The following is a 20,911-nucleotide window of genomic DNA, read 5'->3' on the forward strand; positions in this document are numbered from 1 at the left end:
GAAATAAATATATCAGAAAGAAAAGCTCCCTTTCCCTTTCCATGTAATGAAGTAGATTGCTTTTTTTTCTTGATACGCAACTATCTTTATGCAGAGCCACCAACTTTTCTTTATTATACTTAAGATATTGCTTCTACTAATGACAGTGATGCTTTTAGTAAAGAAGTTTGGGAAGCATAATGTTCTTCTGTTATGAAGGTGCTCTGGCCCATTTTAAAAAAGTCACTAAGTTGTCATATTGGAGTGATATAAAGTGGTCCTCTAACCACTTTGTATTCCTGCACTGACACCTAAAATATGCTTACTAAGCACATCCTTCCTGAGTAATCCTTAAATTTTCTTATATTGCCTTATTGTAATTTTCTTTTTTTTTTTCCTTTGATGTAGCTGAAAAAAAATTTGCATCCTCACTCTATTTTATTTATATATGGTTACTGGCAAAACCAGCTTTTTTTAGGAGACAGTTTGCCAAACCCAGTGTGTCATCTCTGCTCATGAGTGTTGTGAGTTCGTGGAGGAAGAGATCCTTGGGGCTAAGCAGTTATTGTTATTGGATATGCCAAATTCATCTGCATCTGAATGAAAACCGATAAAAGGAACTTACCTGATGGAACTCGATTACCAGCTGTTTGTATCCAGATACTCAGATTTTTGAAATAATGTGAACATTATTTCAAATATTTGATTCTTAACAAGCACTGCAGTTGTTCTTAAAATGGAACTTAGATAAATAATATTCAGTTCCTGTTTGAAGTTTTGCATGCTTGATCTTTTTTCCTCCAAAATTCATAGAAATAAAATACTATATTAATACAGTTTTTACAGTTTTTACTTTTCTCTTTTTTTTTTCCAGACTCCTCTATTGTTACTTTTATCACCTATCCTATTAATCTTTCAGGCAAGATTTCATTAATGTTTCTCTTATTTAATTTTAGTTAGATTTAGATTTTTTTAGATTTTTATTTTATTTTTATTGTTTTTACTGTTATTAATTTTTCTTCTTCAGATATGACTTCAGAGGAGACTACACAAACTGCAGGTGAGAATTAGCATGAAGAGAGTAAGGTCTGAAGGGAGATGTTTGTTGCATTCATGAAAGTTTGCCTTTTTTTTAGTAACTGGGATTTGTTTAGTCCAAATTCTTTTCTTACATGATCTTAAAATTTGTATTTATCTCCAATCTGTATTTTAAGTCTGCATGGGTAGGGTTTTGAAGCACATTTAACTGACACTGAGCTATTAACCTTTCTTTTTTATTCAAAATATTACATTGCTTACCAAAGCCCAAACTGGGCATATTTATTTTTAGCAAGTATGTAAGTTTTTCGTGTATCTATAGATAGAATGTTTTCTATACTTTCTGATACTATTTAAAGTATTTTACAGAACTAAAATGTACACCCCATTCCTTAAAGACACTTACATATGTTCTTGCAATGAGTTGCCAAATAGGATCAGTAAAGACTCATATCAGAAGAACTTGCTACCCCTTTTTTTCCTGATGCTTGCATTTGAAAACAAGGAGTAGGTTCATCCCATATCAGTACAGATTCCTACATGTCTGTATATGAGCTAGACATCCTGCTATTCTTCATAGTTGATAGAGAGAAAGAGACATTTTTAGAACATGATTCATCTTATGCTGAAGTGCCCATGTCGTATAGGTTAAATGGGAATCACACCTTAAAAGCACCACTTTCTCCACTGAATAATAGGGAGCCTAGGGTAACTGGCTCACATGGGCACATAAACATTTGATTGGATGGATCTCACTCTGAAAGCTGCTTTTTCATTTCCCATGCTGAAAGTAACTTAATTCCCTTATAAATGATCATGTGTTTACACTTCTCCCGGGAAGACAGAGTCTAAAGTAGAAATCAGGAAACTTATTTTTGTGACATGTATTTCATAGGCTTTTTAAGTTAAAATGTGAAAACTTAATTTTAAAACTTTTTTTTTTCTAAACAGAAGCTCTTAACATCACTGATTATTACTCCACCATAACACCAGGTAGGTTTCTTATATCGCCACTGATCTTTTATGCTCCTCAAAATATAAGTGTGTGTGAGTTCAGGAAGTCAGCTCCCAAATACTTTTAATAGGATCTTTTTTATTGGTATTATGGTCTGTCATATTAGCAGTCTGCCTTACTTTGCATTGATCTCCAGTCTGGTAGAAGGTCTAATTGTGCAATGCTTGCCTAGATGGCCGCATATAGAAGAGTTTGGTTATTTTGTAAGTCAGAACAGCAGGTTACCACAAAGATGTAAGATACACAATCTCAGGGACCATGTATACTTGGAAAAAAAAAAGATCCTCATGCTTTTTAGTAGATTGAAGCAGACTGAATCCAGTCATGATGTTCTCAGGGCAGGTCCAGTGTGTAGGAGTAGGCTGAATTTAATTTTTTTATTATCCATGTAGGAGCCTGGTAGACCAATTAGAATGTATTTGCACTGAATTAGTGCAAGTGGTAGAACAGCTGGCTTGGAGCCATACTGGCTAGTATAATTTGACTGTGTGAATGTGACCTGCAGGAAGTTTGCAGCTATGTTATCTGACGATCTTTGGGGGCTGGAAGTACTAGTGATTTTTGATCAGTCTTTTATCCTCCACACTGCTTATCTATTTTGTGCATTTTGGTGGCATGCAGAGATCCTAAGCAAGACTAGGTGGCACACAAATGGGTGCTCTGTAAAGAAAAAGAGGCTGATGTTACTCTCTACTTTTGTGTCACTCCTGGATTTTGTGTTAGGTTTTTATAAGTGGTGTTGTTCTTTATGTAGTTAATAATTTTGACTAATTCAGTTATTTATGAACTTTTTATTTCTTTAAAGATTTTTTTTTTAAAAAAAGTGCTGATACAATTTTCATAACTGTTTCACTGACAACTGCCAACACAAAAGGGAAGGCAAATTTATTTAAATCTAAATTGCTGTCTGCAAAATATTTTTTCTCTAATAATTTCAATATTGCCACTGGCTTTTTTATGGTGATAAAATTGATGAAGCATCCAGCTATAACAGGCAAATGTTTGTACCACAGAAAAAGTAAAAAAATTAAAAAATTCCTATCTCATTTGGTACTAGCTAATGATAACAGCCAAGAAAATAGCATTTGTTTTTCTGTTAATGGAGGCCAATCTATCCACTTAATAAGGAAAGTTGTGCTGCCACATTGTTTTTATGAACAAGTGTAGAAGTTTTGTCTTGGATGCAAATATCTTTCCGGTCCTTTATTTTGATTTTATACAACAGAGCCATCTGTTTACAGTACCCTTAATTTGGGAACAGGGTTATTTCTTTGCAGTGTAGGTAATATTAAAAATATGGGAGCAGCCAAAAGCTTGCTGTAACTAACTAAAGACATGTTCTACTAGATGAGAGTATATGTGTTTGCTATCATCATAGTTCGAATTCTCTCAGGTAGAACAGTTTTAGTTTCATGCTATCATAAGTAGCTGTAGTAGGATACAGATAATATCTGTATAAGGCCTAGAAGCAGATAATGTGCTACCTAGTGATTGAATACTGTGATATTTGAAGAGCTTCTTTATGATATGCTGATTTCTGTTTTATTTGGAATTAAAAAAAAAAAAAAAGACCACTTGCATGTAGGTCTTCTGTGGAAACTGTTACAGAAAATTATTCAAAAGTAATTAATCAAAACCAGCATGTTTCACTCTGAATACTAAGTCTTGGAAAATGTCATGGTAAGTGCCCTAGAGAAGTGAAGCCTAGACAGTATGTGAAATATTTCTAAAAGAAAAAGACCTTTACATTTAAAACATTGACGTGATTGTAAATATGTATGTTTGTCAGTACTGGGTTTAAGTTCAACTTTTTTACTCACTAGATTTTTTTTTTCCCCAAAAAAACTATAGCAGGAGAAACCATTTTATGCAACATAACACCCGTCTGTAATTTTTCAGGTTAGTGCTTTTCTTTTTCCTTTTTTTCATATAAAAAACTTGTCCAACTATTTTTCTATTCTGAGTAATGAGGCAACTTTTAGTTGCTATGTAAAAGCTAGCTCTGTAATAAATTTTCTTGCAAATTTAGATTTTGTATAACTTCTAAAAAATTAATACAAAGTGTGGGGTTTTTTTATTTAAAAGTAATGTTTAGTCTATTGTATTTTTGATCTTTGGTTTCTTATCAAAGGATACACGGTTGCAGATAGGAATTACAAGCGTGAAAAAACAAGAAACTAGTATGCTATGGTAGATGCTAATGTTTGCCATATTGACCCTAACTCTCTATCAGGAATAGAAGCTGAAATAGCGTTTAGGAGAACTATTGTAAAAGCCTGTGTATATTTTAAAAGTGTAATGTGACAGAACAGACAAACAAAGGAAAATGGAAAGGGCAGTGATGTTCCCTTTATGTGTATTAACAAAAGTGTAGTAAAAAAGATTTTGTTGATACATGTTGCTGCCTTCCAAAACACTTTGATAAACAGCTTCTGTGAGAAATACTTAAGAAAAAGAAGTCACTTCTACCAAGTAGCCATATGCTGGGTATTTTATAGATTAGAAAGAGGCAGAATAAGTATCTGCGCCCCCGCTATAAAGCTTCCCTACTGGTTGGCACAGTAACTGCTAGACGATTTGGGTGATGTCACGTATGCATTCCTGTATGGATCTTTCTCTATAGCCTGCACTGAATGTGTGGCTGCAGGAAGAAAAGTGTCGCAGAAGTTCCTTTTTGTCTCCAAAATGGGTCTACCAGCTCTCAAGGACTGTTGAATTATGGTATCCTGAAAGTTCTTTAATCCCCAAGGGAATAATTTTCAGAGTATCACTTTGCCTTTACCCACACATTTTATTCTCATTGGAGTTGTATTAATAGTAATGTGCAGTGCAGTTTTTCTGTTTTGGGAAAAAATAAGAAAAAAAGAACTAGAAGGAATTTAGAGACAGTCAGCAAAAATAAATATACAGAAAATAATGAAGCTATTGGACTAGTTCATTTGTGGAAGTAGTAAGTTAAGAGATGGAAGAACAATTGCAAAAACAGTGAATGATCAGAAAAGCTAGTGTAAGTGTTCTTATTTCCCTTCTGTTGTAACACAAGACAATGAACTTTTAAATTCTCAAATAATTTTACATCATGTGGTTTAGCATTGATTTTCTTAACTTTTTTTCCTTTTGGTTTTAGTGTTCTATGTGGGCAAGGTAAAACTTCAGGCAAGTGAAGAAAGTAACACGTCACTAAATGTAGAAATAGTAAGTGTTCTGTCTCTTAAAACTTTATTGTAAGGAAGGTTGAAATGAGTTTCTTTGTCTACACTTAAAATACTGATACCCTAACATTCTTATTATGGTTTTTATAGTTTTATTTTATTTCAAATACAGTTTGCAGTACAAGTTAATATTTGCAATGGATGGATCTACTCTCTTCTCTCTTAAACAGCTGCTTTGCAGCTAAATTTTAGAATTCCAGCAAAGTAAACTTCCTACAGTAAGGGCCTGTATTCTCTATATAGCCACTGAAAGGAGGGGGAAGCCCTGGGAAGGCTGGAGAGAAGAACTGCCTAATTAAAAATCTACATTTAGGCATACAGGATCTTCCTTTGGAGATTAATTTAGGCACTTTACTTTAGAAGGCAAGCATCATTAGATGGCGACAGTGTGGGCATAAATTAAGTTGGATTACATCCTGGAAATAATTAATGCCAAGACTCTCATAAATAGGGTATCGTTCTATGCTTTTTGCCATGTGGTTAATCAGTTATTAATTTTGCAATAGACCTACGTGACACGAGTGTGCACTTATACAACACAACAGAGGTTTAAGAGAATGATATCATGCAAAGCAAGAACCATATAGATTATTCACTATCAAGATAGTACTATGAGGATGAGAATGTTTAGTTGTTATAGATGGAAAACTGAAGGGAGGAAAAAAAAAAGACATTAGCTTGTAAAGAACCTTGTATATTTCTCCTACACATCCCTCTCTGCACTCAGTCTGAGATTTCACATGTCAATCTGCAAGCATGAGAGCAGTCAGCAAAATCACCACAGAGAGCTACTGCATGGGTGCACATGGAGCATTGAGTTTGGGCAGGGGTAGGCCCCTGGCAAAAGCCACTTCTGCATTGTGTTGCGTTTCAATGGTGATAATGCCTACTGAAACGGTCCTAGTGTATTAACATTATGCCTACAGCTATTAGGAAAACGGGTTTCCTGCCTCTTGAAACTCTTATTTCTTAGCAGAATATTTCTTAGGTAATGTCAATACCATATATGTTAGATGACATTTTCATCATGGTGCTCACTGCTTGCATGAAATGTAAAAATAACCAGTAATAGTGGCAACCAGAAGAACATAAGAATGCAGATCTATAAAGGGCCTTTAGATAAACCTTAGTGTATGCCCTGGCCCTAAGGCCAGATCATATATATTTAGATCATTCCTACCATATCTTTCACCTCAGTTCTTGACTTCCTACTCCCAGGATTCTACGTTGTCTGTTCCTTATGTCTGTTTTGGAGCTCGTCCCATTGCTGCACTTACAGTTAGAAAGTTTGTTCAGTGTCTGATCTAAGCTGTGTTTGTTGCAAACTAAGCCAAATTCCTCTTTTTCCAACACGAGCTATGGTGAGGTCACTATCCTCTTGCCCGTATCTTTCACAAATCAAATCCTGTTATTCAGTAAGCCAATTCCTTCTAGAAATTGTGACAACAATGTCATGGTAAATATTTGTTGAAGTGTATTCATGAGGAAATTTGCTTCTTATCTTTGGAATTTCATACTGTTAAAATGTGTGAAATGAACATGTTTCTTTTAAGGCTAAAAATTACTGGTTTTACTTAGCCATGGAATCTTTGTTCCTAACAGATTAATAACATAACCACCAACAATCAAGTTACAAAATTAATTGCACTTCCAGCACCTACCGCACAAGAATTGAGGTAAGTAATTTTCAATAAGGATTGAAATCTTTATTATATTTGAAAAAGATGAAGTGAGACCTTCCATGTGGTTAGCAGGCTCTTCACTTTGCATTATTCCTGCACTTTATAAATGAAAAATTTCAGGAATTGTAAGTTACTGTTCTTTAACATAAAGTTCATATTGGATAGAATAGTCCTAGTTTTGTTTTATGTACCACTGGAGTTTGTTTTAAGAAATGGTACACTTGCTGATTTCCTTTCAGGTCCTTTAGTTTCCTTGGGGCTCAACAAGGCCCGAAGGCCTTGTTGTTTATATGCTGGTGATGTTAATAGTAGTAGTAGTAGTAGTAGTAGTAGTAGTAGTAGTAGTAGTAGTAGTAGTAGTAGTAGTAGTAATAATAATAATAATAATAATAATAATACCTGAGGACACGAGCTGTGGATTGTTGAGAATGCCAGTCTGACTGCTGCTCTTCATGAATAAATGTTTTTTATAATTTCAGGGATTTGGTCTGTCTCTTAGGAAATTACTAAGAGAACTTTCATAGCTGCATGTTTTTTAATACGTATTCTCGGAGTCATATCTATATTTTTATTTTGGTGTAGTTTCTTCTTTCACAGTCTTTATAAGGAGAGGTTTGAATGAGTGAATATTTACTGCCATTCCCAAAACTTACCCTGAAAATCAAAAAGATGTAATTGTCCAACAGGTCTTGTTTGTAGAAGAAATCCATATTTCTTACTCATTCTATTTCTGTGGCTTTGAGTATAAATTTAGAATTCTGTTCCAAATGCTTGCTTGCCTAAAGGCAAGCAAGGTTTTATCTTTTGCTCTTTTTAAATAATTTTTAAAGAAGTGGATTGATGTTAAAATATGTGATGACAGAGGTTTAAACTTAGTTTGTGGAGTGACTAATAAAAGGCAACTTTTAAAAGCTTGAATCCTTTGAAAAGTGGTTTTACGATATTAGGATTCACAGGATTTTAAAAAATCATTGATCAACTGGAAATTTTTTTTTTTTTTCTCAGTAATTGCTTGTTCTTGTTGTAATTGTCTTTAGAAACATAAGTAAAAATCCTCCATAATGGTAACTTTTAATTTTAAAGAATTTCAGAGTTCAACAAAACCTTGCAAGCAGTAAGTGAGGTAAGATTACTAATTGTTGTTACTGTTTGGAAACCTTTTTTCCAACTTATTTCTGATAATGTCATTATCTAAGTATCAGTCCTGTTTTCTCCTGACAAAACAATTTTTTTTCTATTTTCACTTGTCATTACAGTCTTCTGTTATGGAATGCAGTGCAGAAAACCAGAGGTTTGTTGTTAATTTTTTAAATGCTCATATATTTAAAAGCTCATATATTGTCTTGTGATATATCAAGTATGAATGGCTATGTAATAGAAGAAAAAACAAACTTTCTAGGAAGTTAAGTTTGAGAAACAGGCTGGAGAAATACATGTAGACTGACAAAGAAATTCTGATCCCATTATTCTCCTAGCACTACTGATTTTTTTTTTAAGTTTTTTTTTTGAAACGAAACTGTATTGCTTTTCATTAATCTTCTGGTGAAGCACAGGCTTGCCTGCCTTATTTCTTCTGCGTCTTTTTATTAGCTGAGTCACATAGCAACTTAACCGGTAAGGCTATGGGATTTGGGACCACCAAACTTAGAGAGCTTGTGAATACAATGCAGTCTTTATGAGGAAATTGCTTCAGACATCCCAAGTTGCTGTTCTTCAGCTTGGGAAACCAGCCATCCTCAGGGCAGGGGAAGCCTGAGAAGGTAACCAGTTCATAGTTTGGAAGCCATGGGGTATCAGAATGGCAAGGCTGCTCCACAGAAGTGATCCTGGAAACCCTGAAATGTAGATAATGTCTGTCAATTTAATTGCTACTCACCACTAAATTGCTGGTCCTTTAAACTGATCAGCTTGGAAACACTATATTCTAAAACAAAATGTGGAACTTCATTTCCCCAAATACTTGAATCTGTGGTTTATCTTCCTGGGTTAGAATGAAAGATCAGTCCAAAACACTCAAATAGTAAATGACAGAAAGTCAGATCACACCTTCATGTCATATACTGGCAGTAGTTAGGGTACTCTTTTCATTCTTGTTAGCTGGAAAGAAGCTTCACTTCATCTTTTATGTGTTGCCTTTTCATTCACCTGTGTGTGTGAGTTTGAACGTGAAGAATTCTTACTGTAGGTTTGCTAGTTTAGGCAGGGTTTCACATCATTGAACCATAATTGTCAATGTGTAGTTACGTGCTGAAGTGGGTCATTTAAGTTCTCTCTGAAGTCAAGAGAGAGAACACTGGCTTTCCCCAGGTGATGGAGATTTCATATACACTGACATAGCCACATAGGACACTTGCTAGTTCCTCTTTGGAGTTTCTTTACAGTAACAGTGGAGATTACGTTAGTATCTTCACAAAATTATCAACTCTTTAATGGTTAACATTAATTAGGGAGAACCCCATTTAAGAATCAACGGCGTCTGTAGAGAAAAGAGAAAATAAGCTGCCACAAACTGATGTATTACTCTTCTTTTTAGCCTGGCATAGTGTTTTATGTGCATTAAAAAAAGCCCCAAATCTGAAAAAGCCTAGGAAAAATGTGCTTTCACACTTAGCATTTGTGCTAATGTGCTTTCACTTAGCATTTGATGTTAGTTTCATGCGTTGTAAAGATGAGGCAGATCTGTTTCTTGAGTCTGAAGCTTTTTCTTCTCATTATAGTATACACTGCAATTTCATAATGAAGCTGACTGAGAGAGAGAATATAAGCAGTTTAACAGACAAAGCAGAAATAAGCCAACTTGGTAAGTTATGCTTTAAGCATGACCTCATCACAGTTACCCTTTCAGATTAAATTTCATATCTTTACAGGTGGCCTCCAAGCAGCTAAAAGAAAAGATTGTTACTTACTTTTAGATAAAAATATTTTTTTGTTGAACAGTATAAATACATCAAAAATGCAGCCTTCTGATTTTTGGGTGGGGAGGGGGAAGATAGAAATATGTTTAAAAAAACTTTGGTATAAAATTGCTGACTACATTAATAAAGCAGACTTTGAAAGGATTAGGTGTAAAATTACTTGAGAACATAAATGTGTTACTGAAATGGCGATCTGAATTGAAAAGCTTATAAAGTAGCCAAGCTTTCTTAGTGATACTGTGATAGTAGGGAGTGGTGACTCATACCATTTGTCCCTTTGTTTCAAAAGATGTAGCTTTGCATTTTGGTTTGTTTACAATAACAAAAAGAGAAATCTGTACTTGTCAGGCATTGAGCAAAAATCTGGGGGTATTGCAATATTCTGGCTGGTCAAGATCTGTTTTGCAAATGTCATTTCAGAAAAAAACCTCAAAATCAATTATGCAATATGCACTATTGTTTAAAAAAACATAAAACACATTTATTTGAATATCCTACTTAACAGTATTAGCAATTTTTATGCTTCAGAATAAACTACGTTAATGCTTCTTTGTCATCTCAGAACAGTGCTGCTGTTCATCACTGAAGTATTGTTCTTTGACTGCGGAAGAATTACAAATGTAGTAAGTATAAATACAAAATTTGACTTGCTTATTTCCTAAATTTCCTAATGCATGAATAGAGTCAACTTCCATGTTGCAGTGTAATAGCTAGGAAGGACTCCATAAGAACAACCTGACGGGCATTTTCCTATATAGCTCCCTCCCCATTCCTCCCTCTTCCCCTCGCCTCCCTTCTCTTCCCTTTCTCCCCCCCCCCCCCCTTTTTTTTTTTTCCCCCTGATGCAGGTAGCTTTTGTGTTCAGCATCAGGTCACCTCCAGAATAGGCAGCAAAGGCAGCAGTAGCATTATGGACTTGCTAGTTAACAACTGCAGCAAAATAGAATGTAAGAACCCTCAAAATGTTATGAAATTCATATTTGTTACTAGAGCGTGAAACATCCAATCTGATTGATTTTAAAATATACATTGTTAGTAGTATGTCCATCTCTTTCATATATATTCCTCTATTATAACTCATTTTCTTTAAAATATAAACAATGTGAAATTTAACATGCATTTCTGTGCCTTTTTTTTTTTTTTACAGTACTATACAAGTGCCACCTCATTCTATATGGGTTCCTTTCCCTCATTCTCCTTCTCTCCCTAAAAAGACTTTCCCCAAATCTAATACTTTTATTTCCCCCACTATGCTTTCTACCAAACAAAGCCCCACAGTTAGACCACTGATCCCACCATTCACAGAAATTTCTTTTTCTGGAACTCTCTCCACATCTCCCACTACAAATCCTCTCTCTGAAACTTCTGCCACATCTACTACTGAAACTTCTGTGTCTTCCACCAGTGTTACCACTACACTTTCCTCTTCTGAGTCTCTTGCTCAGCCTACCATGCCAACTTTTCCTTCCATAGCTTCTAATAAATCTGTCACTGCTTCCATACCTGCAACAAAATCTGTCACTAATGCTGCTTTCTCAATTAAATCTGATGCTGCATCTCTTAGCAAGCCTATTACAATAATTTCTCCTTCTATAGGTTTCACTAAACATTCTTCAGTTTCCTCTTCTGAGCTTTCCCCCAAACCTCCAGTAGCAATTTCCCCCTTTGAGACTACCACCAAATCTGTTGCACAAATTCGTCCTGCTACAGATTTGACCCAACCTATTTCTGGTAACAAAAATGTTACTACAGCACCTATTCTTTCCCTTACTCCTTTCACAATAACTTTGACCCCTACTGTTAGTCCTGTCAACCATTCTGTCTCAGCTTCTCATCCTCATTCTACTGCTGATGGCCATGGTAGCCTGCCTAATGGGAGCACAGGTAAATATGAGAAGTAAAATGATTTTTTTTTTTTATTTGAATGCCATATACTGAATTTGCTTTTAAACTTTATTAAACAAGATTATATATCTGAGCTGTGACCTTCCAATTACTGTGAAAAGCCTGAGACAACTCTCACGAGGCGTATACTTATTTTAAAATACATTCTGATGCCTTTGGCCATGATGAGTGATACCTCACCCTACAAATTGGTTGGTAACTGTGATAGATAGGTACTGTGCTAAGTTCCCAACAGGTACCTTTGGCAGAAAAAAATTAAGTCACAGAGCCAGGTAGCTATTTTTTTTACTAAGCTAGTATTTAAAATATTGCAAATCAATGTTGGATTTTCTTTAAAATATTGATACTGATTGGGAATATTCTTAGTGGCTGTGTATTTTCCTATGAAGATTGCACGCATCTTCACAAGCTTCTTTTCAAATTGCTGATCTTACCTTGATTTTATTCTACTTTTAGCCATCCAGTGGCTAAAAATCCAAAATAATAGATTATTTAACATCACTAATGGTCTGATGTGAGGAATTTTGTAATCAATAAAAAGCGGAATTAATGCTGCCCATTTGAAACCTTGCTTTATGTTTTCATAAGATTTAAAGTATTGCTATCTGCAAAGTAGCAGAGGGAGAAAAAGGGATTCTGTCTCACATAACATGTTGAGAGACCTTACAAGTTGTGATAAGGTTTGTTGGTCAAGAGAACCGCTTAATTTTTCTGCTTCTCAAAGCTTACTTCATTTATTGAACACAATGTTTAAATAAATGCACAACTTTTCTTTTGTCACAGGAAAGATACTATCAGCTACCACATACACAACTTCTGTATATACCACCATTAATATCACCACAGCTGAGCAAATCGTGTCCAAAATAGAAAATGATTTAGCAGCTGGAAAAGTAGAGCCAAAAGATGTAGAAAGGATGGTTAATGAGGTTAGCAAAGTCTTGACTGCTTCTCAACCATTACCACCCCGAATTTCTAACAGGTAGGTCATTCTGGCAATAGATGAAAGGTGTGTTGTATTGACTGTTTTGATAAATTGGCTTCAGCAAGTTTAATTTTTTCATAATCATAATCCAAAAGAATATTTCTGGTTCTTTAATGTACTTAAAAAACAGAAGGAGTATTATTCTAGTGTTACCAGCTCTACTATAATCTAATGCCATGGAAAACAGTGTATTTTTCTGTGTTGATGCCACAACAAGTAAGCAGAGTCAGCTGTATTTTACACTTCGCTTGGATTGCAGCTCCATAACCACAACTTGCCTGAGAATTTTGGGTGTATGCGCTTGGTAATGCTAAGTATCTCTTTTTCTTAACAGAATTATAAAACTGGTGGATTATATTGGCTTAAAACTGAACTTTTCAGCAACGTCTGCTGATTTTGCTTCCCCTTCCTTGGCTCTGGCAGTTGTCAAAACCAATAGCATCCGCTCCAACCAAATGTCTTTTGCTGTCCAGGACTCAGCTGATCTCCAGGTTAAACACTGATAATTCTAAATACTTAGAAATTCTCAAACATTTATTTTTAAGTATTTGTGTTTTTATTTTTATATATAACATGAGTTTGTTCTGTGTTTATGTCACAATTTCAGGATCTTTTGTTCATGTTAGTTTCAGAGAAAAAATACTTTGTTTTTGAAGCCCTCCATAGTTCTTCCTTTCATTTTCTATTATGGTGTAAATAAGCAACAGACTTAGCAGAAACTGGCATTTGACTAAGAAGCTGTTAGAGGGGGTACAGCCAGAACACCGGCATGGACAGAGTACTTGGCGGATAACTTTGCCTCAAAACCCCTGAATCATGAGTCACTTAATCATCCACCCTGACAGTGCTGAAATTTGTCAAGGAGTGTTGCCAGGTGGCTTCGTCTGTTAGAATGCTATTAATTGCAGAGGGTTCCAGGAAAGAACTATTATGTTGCTTGGATAATGACAGTCATACATTTGTCACTCACGACTAGTTGGTCTCGCCAAGAAAGAAGTGCTTAGAAAGTTTGGATCCGCTTTGTCTCACTCAAAACCTCCCTCTTGGTTGAGGAAATAATAATTTGGACAATAGCAGCCGTGATGGCTTAAGCAAGGAGAGATGGAAAGTTCTGGACAAATTTTGGCACATTCCGTCCTCTCAGAGAAGGAAATAGCTTAATCTAGCATGAGCCATAAGTAATACTGGAACTGTTCTGTGATACTGAAAATGATATGAAGTGTTAACATTTGAATTCTTTTCTATTTTCTTTGCAATATGTGGTGCATGAATGTGAGGTGACTAGGAGGTGGTAGTGCTGAAAAACAGATACTTGCTAAGTAATGATTTTCTGGAAATCTCATGGCACTGGCAATGAAATGCAGAGAATTTTCAGCAAGTATCATCTAGTCCAAATCAGAGCAACAGGAATGCTTTTGTGGAGTTGATTCGGGATTTCTTTGGTGGCTGTCTAAACCAGTGATCTCCAAAGTGGGGTGTGAGTACCCCAGGGTGTATACGTGACAGTCCGTTGGGGTGCAAGAAGAAAATACTTTTTCTATGATTAATAAATAAAAAATATATTTTTTTAAAAATAATGTTTAAACTTTATCTCATCCTTTTAAAATTTCTGGTTTTGTGTATGTTTTATAGTGTGCATAATATATTAGTACAGTAGTATATGCATAAAACTTATAAATAGATATATTTTGGGGTGCATGCTCAAAAAATTTTTAGGGGGTGCACAATCAGAAAAGTTTGGAGACCACTGGTCTAAACAGAAGAGTTAAAACCATATTGTTAGGGCACTGTGGAGAGCTCACACTGTTATTCCTATTACAACCATTCTTTGAATACACAGGTAATTTCTTTCTTCAGTTCTGCTGATGTTTCACATCTCTCGGGAACTCTGAGATGATGATATTTGTATGTAAAGTGACTGATGTGTGACAAGAAAATGTTAGAGATTCTGTACTAAATAAAGCTCTCTGTCCTGTAAGTACAGCACAGAAAACTGGGTGAAAGTTCAGATCTTTTTTTTATAATGTTAGATCACTAAGCTCTTGAGATATCTGAATTGTAGCTTACCCGGTTTATTTTTGTCATTTTTGCCAGATGATCATAAAGTTAGGGTTTATGTTCTTACGTTCTGCTTAACCTACTGTACTTCAAAACCTATTGACAAGTAATGGCTATTTACAGTTTTTCTGAATTCTGACATACTTCACATAGGGTATAAAAATTCTTTGCCTTTGCAGGCTTCCATGCTGTGAAATGTTAATCTCCCTACACAGTTACATAGACCTACCCAGGTTGTTGCTCTTCACCCTTTTCAAATCAGTATTATCCACCACAGTGATGTGTTCTGTCCTTGTAAGCAAATGGGTAAAGCCAGAGTATTTTCAATGGTAGGCAGACCTGAAATGAGTTGCATCCTTTTCAGGCCTGCAGATGCTATTTATTCATTGGAGCAGGAGAGGAATGAGAGAGCAGCAGTGAGTTCCTGACAGTGATTACGCAGATATGTATTTCAAAGTTCTAAACTGAAAATAAGTCATAATTTAATTTTCTTTAGTGACTGAAATGAAGCATAATCCTTGCATTTATTTTTCAGATCTCTCTAGGCATTAATGCAATCAATGATTTAAATAATCTTGGATCAATTACACTTCCTTCATCATTGCTGACAAATTTACCCCCTGAAGAGTTGGACTTGGCTTCTAGAATTATATTCAACTTCTTTAAAAAGACCACTGTGTTCCAGGTATCTTTTTGATCTTCTGCTTATAAGGGCTTTAAACTCAAGCCTAGAGCAAAATAAAATATGAATGGACTTTTTTCCCACAAAACACATTTCAGAACTTCCCGATTTAAAAAGTAGTTGTTTTTGTCCAGTGCTCACTCAGCATAATAACTGAGCCTGTGGGTGCTGTATTCTACTATTGTTTTCTTTAAGATTTTAAAATCTGGTTATTTTTTGTCATTCCAGGATCTGTCCTTGAAGAATGCATCTTTAATCAGCAATGTTATATCATCAAGTGTTGCTAACCTCACAATTAGCAACTTAAAGGCAAATGTTATTGTCACCTTACAGAATATCAAACCTAATCAGGTATGATTTACATTTTGGCAGACTTAAAGTACGATTTTGTTGCCTCCGTTGGAGCTTCTGTAGAAGAAATAACGTGCTAAGAATTCAGATCAGGTGGTTCTGCTTTACTAGTGTGGACATTTCATCTCCATCTGGACTTTAAAAATCACTCATCTTTGCTTATTTATCAGTGGTATAAATTTTTGTTCTCAAATGGTTTCAGGTAATTTTGCTCTATCACTTATCCATCCAGTTTTTATCTTTTCTACCTACCCTTCTGTTTTATTCTTCAAATAAAAACTCTTGGATGAAAGCCTGACAGTGGGGGTTGCTACGGAGATGCTGCAATCATGACATTTGTAGGTGCTGCATGGCCAGAAAGCAATAAAAGTCTTTTTTCTTAGGGGGAATGTTGTTTCTTAAACTGGAACACAGGATTGTGTAATCTGGAAGTATTAGGGCTCATATACAGCATCTCTTTCCTAAATGGGGATCAAGGATTAAAATCTTCTATCCCATATCTTAAAAGAGTTTAAAATACTGAAATATTATAAACTGAAAAATGTAGGGATTCCACTAATGTACCTGAAGCTTTTTTGTAGAGCTGGCTTAGTGTAGTCTTTACTTGTATTGATATAATACTGAGTTTTGAGATATAACTGTAGAAGTATTAGTATTCATAGCAGTATAGCGTATTACTGCTACTATTTTTAGGATTTTCACGTGTGTGGTAAATCTATATGTAAACTTTTAACATCATAGTAATATAAAGTGATCAAATGTTTGCAAACGAAAAAGAGTTTTTCCTTTTCTGTATGGTCATTTTCTTGATACTTACAAAATCAGGAAGGATGAGAAATCCCAAGAATTTGTATAGTGTGGGAAGACAATGAAACAGCATTCATAATGTTCTACCAGGAACAGAATCTTAGCATAAGCATGAGAGCTAGCTCCTGTATGGTGACTTCAGATTTGTTCAGCATATTTTCACATGCATATTGCAATGTTAATCCATTCTGTGCACCTAAATTCATTTTGTGTTCATGTAAAACAGGTATATTTGCTGTATACAGTATTTATTCTTGCCTGCATTTTGTAGAAAATTCCTAAGTTACTTGATCATAAACTCACAGTGTACTAAAATAGCTTTTTTTTTTTTTACCTCCCAAACAGGATAATTCAACAGTTAGATGTGTTTTTTGGGACTTCAATAAAAATGGTAAGTACTTGATACCACCCAAGATAACATGCTGTTTTAGCTATGTTAACTCACGTTAATATAAATAAAGGCTTTTATGAATAACAGAGCTGTTTTCTTTAACAGGTGGACATGGAGGCTGGTCATATGAGGGTTGCATAGTTAAAGAAAGTAGAGTAAATGAAACAGTCTGTTCATGCAACCACCTCACAAGCTTTGCGGTTTTGATGGTAATTATTTAAAAAATTATGCAATCTTACCCTAATTCAAGAAAACATTTAAGCATGTGTTATCTTAAGCAAATGAGGATTCAGTAAGCACATACCACTTATGAAATACTACTCAGGTTCTATTCACTTCAGTGTTAGTACATATAGTCATAAAATTAGTCACGTGCTTAAGCTGCTTGTTGAATGGGGGCCCATGAGTACCACTGAAGTAAAAAATTCCTTAAGTGCTTATTAAACTGCAGCTTTTACATTTAGGCAGTTGTTTATATTGTAGGAAATAAAAATTAGGATAAATCAAATTTAAAACAGGTTTTTAATCAAATGGGATTTCACAATTAGAATCATAGACTCATAGATATCTCAAGTTGGAAGGGACCCATGAGGATCATTGAGTCCAACTCCCTGCTCCTCGCAGGACTAGATTGGCTTTTCTGTTTTTCAGTTAACCTTTTATAAGATCCATGATGAAAAGAATGGTTTCCTTTTTTTTTGTTTTAATTGCAGAGGGAAAGATGCATTTTGGGGTTTTTTTGATTTTTTTCCATTTAATAAACATGTTCTCTGAAATTAGCTTCTGTTTCCATTTTAGAACTTGTATGGAAATACTCCTTTGAATCCCACACAAGAATTGGTACTGACTTTTATATCCTATATTGGCTGTGGCCTCTCTGCAATTTTTCTTTCTATTACTCTTGTGACCTACATAGCCTTTGAGTAAGTACCTGTTCAACTAGGCTCCCATTATTCTTCAATTATAATTGCTTGTAGTCTTCACTGCGAAGTCCTTTCCAATAGTTATGGATTCTGTCTCCGTTAATAATGCACAAATTTGTCCAGTTTACCAGGAAGGTGTTGATTCAGTCTTCAGGAATGTTAATCTTGCGGACAAGTGAATTAATCATGAGGCTCTATGCAGTAAGAAGTGAAGAAGTAGCACTCTTAAATATTTTATAATGGATTATCATAATAGAAGTGTGAAGGAATGTGTTTAAGATACAACATATATAGGGCAGTGCAGAATGATAGCATTTTTGAATGCATTTGTATTCTTTGTTGGTTGTCAAAAGATTTTCTTCCGTTTGAGCCTTAACTCTTGAATCATCCATTCTATGTTTTGGAAATCATCCTCGAACTTATTTGGCACACATTTATTCTCTCATTATCCTGTCATCAAGGACTTACTTGTCTCTATCAAGGTTTTAGAAGCCCAGTCAAAAGCCTAATCTAACTTAGCAATAAAGAACAGGCACATTTTGGTTTTTGGAAGCACTGTAACAAGGAGAAGTCCAACATACAATGTAAAAAAAAAATCATGGTACTGAACTCTAAGAAACAAAGTTATTGTTTGCATTTATGTAACCTTATTATAACAAACTTTATTCATACAGACTGTTAATTTGGAAGTCTTTTGTAAATTACACTCTCCATGTATAAATGCAATATATGAAGCATCATATATGAATGAAAATATATATATTTTTTTCTTGGCATTTGTGCACTAAGGACTACAAGAGAGGAAGTAAGCCAGGGATCCATGGACAACTGATGTCATCTCACTAATTTGCTTTTTTAGGAAAATCCGGAGAGACTACCCCTCCAAAATCCTTATTCAGCTGTGTGCTGCATTACTTCTACTCAACTTAGTTTTCCTCCTTGACTCATGGATCGCACTGTATGATACACGAGGCCTATGCATTGCAGTTGCAGTATTTCTTCACTATTTCCTCTTGGTTTCCTTCACCTGGATGGGCCTAGAAGCTTTCCACATGTATCTGGCCCTTGTGAAAGTCTTTAATACCTATGTACGGAAATACATTCTTAAATTTTGCGTTGTTGGTTGGGGTATGTATTTTTTATTGTAGAGTTTTTTTTCCTTTCGGATGCTAAATAGATAAATCCTCTCATCAAGTTATTTCAGTGAATGTGCCGCAGTTCAGAGATGAAAATGAAGGAGTCATTAAATGTTATGACCTTGCAGGGACCAGGTATACATTTATCAGTAAACCTGATCCTAGGTATTCCACCTTTCTGAGGTAGGGAACTCCCCCCTAACTGCAGAACTGAGGCTGCTGCAATGCAAATTGATAATGAATTTTCCTTGTGCAAGTACAATAGAACCAATTTTGAATACTTCCATTTCCATTTACCAGACGGATGGCGTCAGTTCTGTTTTGAAAATAAATGCCAATAAATATATATATTCCATTTCTGGGATAGTACTGTTGCTAACAAAAAGCAGCAAAACAGATCTAACTGGTTAAAGGGTGAAGAGATTCTGGACCCGATTATCCTCTCTGGCCACTTGAGTAAACATGAGTGAAGGCACTAAAATCAATAGAATTGTTTACTTAGATGTAAGAAAGAAAATCGGGTATCCTGTATTTGATGTTTTAAATCGGTTTGATGAGTGATGGCATTTGTTGCCTTATTCAGAAAGGTTTGGAGCTAGTGGTGGAGAGTAACTCTTGTTTCTTTGCAAGTTATGCTCCTGAGCAGTTTGAATGCTCCAGTTTTTAGTTTCTTTCAGACAGCTAGTAGTCAACAGAATTCAACAGACAAATTTCAGAAACAGGTTGTAGATTTCAAAGAAAAATATAATAATTTCAAGTCATCATAATACTGCCTTTGTCGTGATTTTCACTTATGTGTTTGCTCGTAATCTTTTAGGGTTACCAGCAGTAGTTGTGTCCATTGTGTTGGCAGTATCACCTGATAATTATGGACTTATAACCACTGGAAAGGTTTCAATAAACAGACCTGATGAATTGTGAGTTAATGGGAGGCGCTTTTTTGGAGGTGGGTGGGAGGGGGGTCCTATGAAATTGGTTTTCTTTAAAGTAAAGGTGGGGAAGGGAAGGAAGCAATGGGAGAGTTTTGAAATGGTACAGCTCTACAGTATGTCATGTGTTTTGTGGTTATTGCCTATATGAAAGCTCTTACCCTTTGGCCAAAAAAGTACTTTTTACTAAAGAGGCAAAAATGGTTTGCATGTGCAACAAACTACACCTTTAACTCGTGTTTATTTTACTTAATTTCTGTTTCTGATAGTGGTTGACAGACTGTTCTTGTGTTCTAGCTGCTGGATTAAAAACAGAATTGTCTTTTATATTACTGCTGTGGGATACTTTTGCCTGATATTCCTGATCAATATCAGCATGTTCATTGTTGTGCTGATCCAGCTCTGTCGTATCAAAAAGAAAAAACAACTTGGTGCTCAAAGAAAAACCAGTATTCAAGACCTTAGGAGTGTTGCTGGCCTCACATTCTTGTTGGGAATTACCTGGGGATTTGCTTTCTTCACAGTAAATGAGGTATTTACTTACCTCTTTACCATTTTCAACACTTTGCAAGGTAAGTTTTTCCTCCATGTGACAGCCCATTGTGTACAATATAATGAATGAAACGTTTGGAAATGGCATTTTCTTGATTCAGCAATAAATATGTAATTTTGATACGTGCTTTAACATGTTAATGAAATTACAGATGATACTGCTTTACTGTAATCTTAAGTTACAGTTACATTACAGTAATGTACAGGAAAGCTATTTATTTGTATAGTATATTTATCTCTACAAATACTATAATTTTAAAAATGTATGCAAACTAGACACCACTGGAAGTGACTGTATTTCTCTAGTTAACAGACCAATTGTAAATACCCAGTTACTGTAAGCATTGAAAT

At 35.1% G+C, this 20,911-nt stretch overlaps 1 protein-coding gene across 5 annotated transcripts in view; it reads left to right on the forward strand.

Annotated features, from left to right (window-relative positions):
- Positions 1–20,911, forward strand: part of ADGRG2 (adhesion G protein-coupled receptor G2) — a 63,233-nt gene that overhangs the window by 33,561 nt on the left and 8,761 nt on the right. For all 5 annotated transcript variants that reach the window (XM_076356725.1, XM_076356704.1, XM_076356709.1 and 2 more), the window contains 20 exons: positions 1,007–1,039; positions 1,969–2,010; positions 3,884–3,931; positions 5,160–5,227; positions 6,847–6,920; positions 8,010–8,049; positions 8,183–8,217; positions 9,644–9,726; positions 10,404–10,464; positions 10,989–11,725; positions 12,530–12,728; positions 13,066–13,222; positions 15,325–15,474; positions 15,700–15,822; positions 16,975–17,020; positions 17,126–17,229; positions 17,819–17,943; positions 18,803–19,071; positions 19,897–19,996; positions 20,306–20,580. In XM_076356725.1, coding sequence (XP_076212840.1) covers positions 1,007–1,039; positions 1,969–2,010; positions 3,884–3,931; positions 5,160–5,227; positions 6,847–6,920; positions 8,010–8,049; positions 8,183–8,217; positions 9,644–9,726; positions 10,404–10,464; positions 10,989–11,725; positions 12,530–12,728; positions 13,066–13,222; positions 15,325–15,474; positions 15,700–15,822; positions 16,975–17,020; positions 17,126–17,229; positions 17,819–17,943; positions 18,803–19,071; positions 19,897–19,996; positions 20,306–20,580 — 2,769 coding nt within the window. The remainder of the gene's footprint in view (positions 1–1,006; positions 1,040–1,968; positions 2,011–3,883; positions 3,932–5,159; positions 5,228–6,846; positions 6,921–8,009; positions 8,050–8,182; positions 8,218–9,643; positions 9,727–10,403; positions 10,465–10,988; positions 11,726–12,529; positions 12,729–13,065; positions 13,223–15,324; positions 15,475–15,699; positions 15,823–16,974; positions 17,021–17,125; positions 17,230–17,818; positions 17,944–18,802; positions 19,072–19,896; positions 19,997–20,305; positions 20,581–20,911) is intronic.

The sequence above is a fragment of the Aptenodytes patagonicus genome, chromosome 1 (genome assembly GCF_965638725.1).
Source record: "Aptenodytes patagonicus chromosome 1, bAptPat1.pri.cur, whole genome shotgun sequence".
NCBI classification, from domain to species: Eukaryota; Metazoa; Chordata; class Aves; order Sphenisciformes; family Spheniscidae; genus Aptenodytes; species Aptenodytes patagonicus.